Source organism: Sorghum bicolor, chromosome 2 (assembly GCF_000003195.3).
Source record: "Sorghum bicolor cultivar BTx623 chromosome 2, Sorghum_bicolor_NCBIv3, whole genome shotgun sequence".
NCBI classification, from domain to species: Eukaryota; Viridiplantae; Streptophyta; class Magnoliopsida; order Poales; family Poaceae; genus Sorghum; species Sorghum bicolor.
The window spans coordinates 45,879,845-45,886,482 of NC_012871.2; the positions used below are offsets into that span (position 1 = coordinate 45,879,845).

At 40.2% G+C, this 6,638-nt stretch overlaps 1 protein-coding gene across 3 annotated transcripts; it reads right to left on the minus strand.

Annotated features, from left to right (window-relative positions):
• Positions 1,577-6,078, minus strand: LOC8063473 (meiotic nuclear division protein 1 homolog). Of its 3 annotated transcripts, none has more exons than XM_002462055.2 (10): positions 5,914-6,078; positions 5,187-5,267; positions 4,520-4,636; positions 4,220-4,258; positions 3,686-3,793; positions 3,552-3,614; positions 3,423-3,474; positions 3,194-3,238; positions 3,028-3,107; positions 1,577-1,890 (listed from the first exon to the last, which is right to left on the minus strand). In XM_002462055.2, the coding sequence occupies exons 1-10, from the start codon at positions 5,914-5,916 to the stop codon at positions 1,855-1,857; spliced, it is 624 nt and encodes a 207-aa protein (XP_002462100.1). In that variant the 5' UTR covers positions 5,917-6,078; the 3' UTR covers positions 1,577-1,854. The 3 variants fall into 3 exon arrangements, with proteins under 3 accessions (XP_002462100.1, XP_021309958.1, XP_021309957.1); XM_021454283.1 differs by having other exon boundaries at positions 3,202-3,238; positions 5,914-6,065; XM_021454282.1 differs by lacking the exon at positions 5,914-6,078 and adding an exon at positions 5,553-5,842.

A 6,638-nucleotide genomic window follows, 5' to 3' on the forward strand; every position in this document is an offset into this window, starting at 1 on the left:
GCTACCACTTAGGCCAGTCTCAATGGACACTGTCACTGTACGATTTCACATACCAACACGTCATCAAGATTGAAATGAAACCATCTAAGAAATAACCCCAACAATGAAGCATTACACTTTGTTGTTTCCAAGGCTGCTACAAAATGATTGGATCACATGCAAGATGGTGAAACGATTTGGCCCTCGGTGGGGATTTCATTCCATTTCACCGCGTGGGAAACAACGCAAGTGGGGTTTCACCATGGTGAAACTACTTCCTTCTCTCTTCTCTTCGTTGCATGCAAAAAGTGCAGTTTTGTTGACATGGCCCTCTAATTAATGTACATGACCTCTTGGTGAAACGTCCACTGAGACTGGCCTTACGATGGGAATATCTAGAAGAGCTTGTTTAGTTCCGAAGACTTTTTGGTTTTCGGAACTGTAGCATTTTCGTTTTTATTTCACAAACATTGTCCAATTATAGAGTAACTAGACTTAAAAGATTTATCTCACGATTTACAGGTAAACTGTGCAATTAGTTTTTATTTTTATCTATATTTAGTGTTCCATGCATGTGCCGCAAGATTCGATGTGATAGGAAATCTTAAAAAGTTTTTGGTTTTTGAGTGAACTAAACAAGGCCTTGCACAAATGATTGACCTTCCTAGACTCCTAGTGGGGCTCCCATAGTGTGACTAGTGGATCTTCGATAGCATGGGCACATGCACTAGGAGTGGTCATATGAGCCTACCATGGTCAGCAAAGATAAGTCAGGCAATGAATTCCCTACATCAACAAATCCAGCTAAGCCAAATTATGGTACGGTGTTCTGAATTACTATAAGGTTCGGTGTCGTTGATATTACCCAAGCATGTTCTGTTGGTTATTTAGTTTCTACTACTACAATATGACCATTTTCTTCATAGTTTTCACCCCTTGTTGACCATTGTTCGCTTGAGCTTATCAACTAAATTTGACAGTTATTCAGCAATGTTTTTCTCTCACAACAAATTAATCAATAGTTCTTTCTGCCATGACTTACGACCAGACATGGGAACGAGTAATTTTAATCATACATAATGGCCAGTTCTCGGTTGCGAGTGGACTTTCCCTAGAAACTAAAGCAATAGATCAAGAGGTACAGTAACCATAGAATAGCAAAATTAGCAACTTCCCTCCGTGCCAAATTACAAGTCGTTCTCACTCTTTTAAATACACAACTTTTACTTATGTATTTAGACAATATATATTTAGATGCTAACAAAACCATATGTACAAAAAAAAAAGTCAGAACAATTTAGAATAGATAAAGTAGTACCGACTAGTCAGATCAGTCTACTAAATTTTGATACCTTTACTAGTTGACCAAGGACCCTTTAGTAGCTTCAGCTACCACCAAGAATAAAGTTCCCTCCCACTGAGAAGGTCAGGTATTATTTTCAGTGATTCAGTCTGAACAAAGAATGTTCCTGATGAAAAATTCACGTCACTAAATTTTCTGAGATGCCCTTCTGACATGGTCCTGTTGGTTCTAGTATTATTATTTCCAGCTATTTTTAGGGCACTATTTTTATTTCCAGCTGGCAAACTATTGTCCTTCCCATCATCAGCAAAGAAATATACATTCGATAAAATCGAGGCTTTAATAAAGTGTTGAAGCATTGCAGGAGAAAGACTACTTGGTACCATCTAGAAATAGTATAATCCCTAACATGAATGTGGCCACATTGTTGGGTCATTGTTGCCAAACATCTCAATGATACTAAAACTATTTACTGCAGACAACTGCTCACATAACAGCAACATGATAAACTTGTATCTGTGGTAGATCCAACATTCTGCGGCACATTCAATGCTGTAATAGGCTGTTGGACATCACTGCAGGTACTCAAAATCTTCGGTGATCCCAACCTGAATTTTTACAAGAACTTAGTCAGAACCAGGACAGAGTGCACAGAAGGAAAAATCTCTTGCAAAAGGAAATGAGGATACTTTACAGTTTAACTTAATAATTGGAATACAGAAACATTAAGCAGTGTTGAAAAGAACTATCCCTAATTTTAGTTGTTTTTTGCAATGTACATGGAGGTAAACCATTGTCTCACTGCCAGCAAACAATTAAAAAAATTCTTTCCCAATTACAAACTACTAAATAGTGATTAACCAATGCTTCTGGACTATACAAAGGAAGTGCTTAGGTTGGCCACCATCTGCAACATATCCATCATGCACAAGCCAAACATGCACTTAGGTTGTAGGTCTCTACAGAACATAAGGATTTCAAATAAAGCAGTTTAGTATGTGAACCAGACCAAAAAAGGGATATCCTTGTGTAGCATGCTCAGCTAAACTTATAACATTTGATTCACTCAGGCATCAGTACATGCTTATTGATCAGTTTTAGTGACATAATCAAGCACCAGTGCACCTACAAGTCATACAAAGTGCCCTCTCTTCTATATCCTCCACCCCCTATTTTAATGCAACAGTGGGACATAATAATTTCATTATTAGTGTCATCAGCAGCAGATGGCATAGAAGTACTCAGTACTCTGATGGCATGGCAGAGAACTCTGCTAATTCAATAAGCCTCTATCTAAATATTTCTTTTCTAACACACAACAAAGCTATGTAGCTTATATCAAAGACAGAAGAAAATGGTCACTTAATGGACCCTTTACAAACAACCAAATAAAGACTGCACCACACAACTAGTCTTAATATGACCTAGGCCCAGTTCTTGGAGCATTTTGGCTCTAGCAAGACCTCATAGTCTCAACTCCTTGAAGAATTGATGTGGAACCTGTAGGGAGGGGCAGACACCATCAAAACACACTTGTTCCTATGATTCCATAAGGTCCAGGCCCCCAAAATCACAATACTATTGAATGTCTGGATACTAAAGATGCAGAGGCACCAATGTCCTTGACACTTGTGGCCTTGTGGGTAAATCCCAATGCATAATGAAACTTATTTAATCAACTGGAAGTCAGGCAACAAACTGCAAACACGAAAAGATCAAAACAGAACAGGAAGACAGAAACATACCTCCCTGTACATATGTTCAAGTTGCTCTTTTGCTTCTGGGAATGTGGTTGAACACCATTGTTGCAAAGTGAAAATGTTGTCTGGGATATTATTGAAAATGTCAGTGTAGCCTTAGAATGACAGCAATTGGACATATATCTAGGGGATTCATTAGCAAAAATATGACCTGTCCACCTGTTAGCTGCTGAATGAGCAACATCAATAGCATCCCCTGCAATTACCAGCATATAGTAATAGTTAAATGAGGGGAAGATGTGCATCACAGATTCAGATCAGGTAACTATATTGCTAGAACTAAGATGAAAAGATGCAATGTGAAGAAAATTAAAACAGATGTATGTATCAATGACAGCAATATATATAAACAAGATTTGTATAAAGAGGCCATCTCATACTCATTGCTTCTACTGCAGCTGGATCACTATCTGCATATGCACCCAGTTCCTCCTGAAATTTTTATAACATTGTTGAGCTGTAGATAGGACTAAAACAAAAATAGGATAGACCAGCGAATATAATGGCACCTTGAGTTTCTTATGGTGTAGCTCTACAGCCTTCAGCCCCTCCAGAGCAGCTTCCCTCTCTTCCTATAACAACACAATTAGTTCTTGTGTCAAAATGATTACTGCACATCTTGACAATATGCATAATAACATACAGAGTCTTCCCGGCCTCTTTTCAAGTTGTCTCTATGTTCAACAAGCTCCATGTAACGCTTTCTAGAGTTTGAAAGATCAGATTCCAGCTTGTTGTAAGTATTCCTCAGCTACAAAGGATACATTAGCTCAATCATCATCAGCTATGAAATAAGGGAGGAGTAAAAAGTGCATAACAATGCACAATAGAGAAAAACATAGGACCCCTATATTCTTCTTATCCTGATTTGTTAGATTTTGTTTGTAACACTCACATTTTTAACAGCATCAGACTATATGTTTAGAGGTTTCACACCTTATCATGCACACAGCAAATGTAGAAACATTATCCAAAAACAAGAAGCTCTTCTGACTTCTGGCCTGCTTACTTTAGACATGTCTTACTACTCCGCATCAGAAAATCATAGAACAAAGATATTGCTTCTTGATACCATATCTTATTGTTAGTTATTAATTAAGATCAGCAACTTATATACCACCAATTCATCGTAGTATATGCCAGAAAAGAAGATTTGAGAGGAATAAGTCTACAAGACCTGGTTCCCAGCACAACTTGGAAGACTCCAAAAGTACACCTGCAAGAAAACTATTTTAGGCTGGGAGCTAGAGAGAAAAGGTTATGGATAACAAAATATATTTGTTTGCAGCACAGACAATATGTAAAGCTGAAGTTATATGCAAGAGCAAGCTGTTGGATAATACAGGAAACTATTTCTGAATCACTGATAACTTAACTCAATGCCAAACTCTCAGTGCAAATGGTTACACCATTGTGTTAGCAGTCGAACTACTGTTGCTCCATGCTACAACAATAGAGACTGAAAAAAAAAACTTACAGAAGTCCCAATTTTGTCCTTCAAGACAAGATCATCATCCACCAGGCTTTGCACCACATCCTTCACAGACTGACTAATCACTCCCTTTTTAGGACCCATTTTCTCTAGCTCCTTAAGCTAAAAATGGCATATGGGAAGAATTATATTTTATGGCATAGGAAAAACACATACTACATAACAAAACCTAACAGAATAGAAGCTACAGTAGTAAAATCCACAGGAAAGTTAACTAATATGCACATGAATTTCCAATTTTAAGCAATAAAAGTGGCATCAGCATGTGAACAGTCCTATCGAAAAATGATTGCATTAATATAAATGGTTGTGGATTGAAAAAAGAAGACACCGCTATTATCAAATGAGACAGATCAATGATTCTTCCAGGAAATAAATTAGGAAGCATGATCATGTCAACTTAGAATCAATAGAAACTGTTAGTAAACTGCAGTAATTTGATTGATACAGGGCAAGCCACTTGGTATTCTTTATTTCAATCCTCCAAAATATTTAATACAGCAAATAAGCAGAAGAAAGGGAGAAATGCAACTACTGCCACAGTAACAAACAGAGACATTTTCACATTTGGAACGAAATCATAAGTTCCTTGGACACAGTTAATATGGTAACACTGGAATGAACATAACAGATTGTTGACCGAAGAATTTACCAGAAAGAAGTCCTGGCTCTCATAAAATATTTGAAGCATTTGCTCCCGTTTCTCCTCCAACGAAAGCCCCCTCTTCTTAGACTAAGCATCACAAAGGAAAAGGAGGATCAGTCTATCCATTATCTAATTTTTTTTTCACAATACGATAGGTCATTGTTAAAACTTGAAACAAGAAATGCTGTAAACAGTGGATCTGCAAATAAACTTTATGGTACTATTCGTACACATATACAGCAACGGAGTGAATGCACATCTTCAGATTATTTGTAAAGATAGCAAACGACAATAAGTATCATCACATATACATACATAACAAAAGTCCAAAACAAATAGCTGAGACTGGAGTGCTAATCATCTGATCCACACCTGAAATTTTGTATACCGTGGGAGTTATTGCTGAAAGACACGTAACACCAGAGACCCAAAGTTGACACGGACTCGGACTCTCTTAACTGCTAATCATCTGATTCACACACCTGAAATTTCTTATACCCGTAGAAATTATTGCTGAAACACCCGTAACACTAGAGACCCAAGGTTGAGTCGATGCCTCTAACCTATCATCACTAATCTGGTGGCAGTTTCTCAGTGGCGATTCAGTGGAAGTCTATTGCAAGCAAACGGTGGGAAAGAAAACAAACCCTAAACGCCCCAAAAATGCACCATTCCCTACACAGCGTCCGTGGATCCGCCTGCTGGGGTGGATGAGGTAGGGGGCGGCGCTTACCATCCCGACGGGGCTGGCGCCGCCGACGAGGCGGACGAGACGAGGCTGGGCCCCTGGGCGTGGTGGCTGCACCTGCACAGGGAGTAGGGGACAGGGCGCCTGGCGCGTGCGGCGTGTGGTGCTGCAGGAGCAGGACGCTCCTACGTACCGAGCCCAAAACGGTCCGAACTAGATACGACCCAGTTAGGTCTGGTTCGTTTCTACCGGATTGGCCCATTCCAGGCCTGTTTCGGATGGAATGCTGCGGTCCGTTTCTAATCCAAATGTAACTGGAAATGTGCATTTGTTTCAGCCCGACATAGAACTAAAATTAGGCCGGAACAAAAACTGGCTTCGCTTTTTACCTTATCCATAGCCCGGAACGGAACCGGACCTTATAACCTCCGTATTGGTTCCGGCTCTTGGAACACGCCGAGCAACAGATGCGAGAAGAGGCGGACGACTCGAGCAGCAGAGCAAGAGGCGGCGCAGGGCAGCGTGGGGCGACCACGGAGCGGCGCGGGGTGACTGCGGGGCAGCGCAAGGCGACTGGCGGGTGGCATCCTTCCCCATCCTCGTCGTTCTCGTCGATGATTCACTCGCTATCTCCTTCATCCTCGTCCTCTCCCTCGTCTAGGGTTCTTTGATCTTGAGCAAGATAGTCTCCTGGTAGTTCGATGGATGATGATGGAGATCAGTACTGGGGGCTAGAAGTGGGCGCCGATCTATCCTACTGCAGGATCAGA

Bases quoted from the DNA above. Each gene is read 5' to 3' on its own strand.
- LOC8063473 (XM_002462055.2), bottom strand. The intron at 3,239-3,422 runs GTATGAGATGGC...TGGTAATTGCAG, and splicing joins AGCTGCAGTAGAAGCAATGA to GGGATGCTATTGATGTTGCT. The intron at 3,108-3,193 runs GTCATATTTTTG...ATAATATCCCAG, and splicing joins AGCAGCTAACAGGTGGACAG to ACAACATTTTCACTTTGCAA.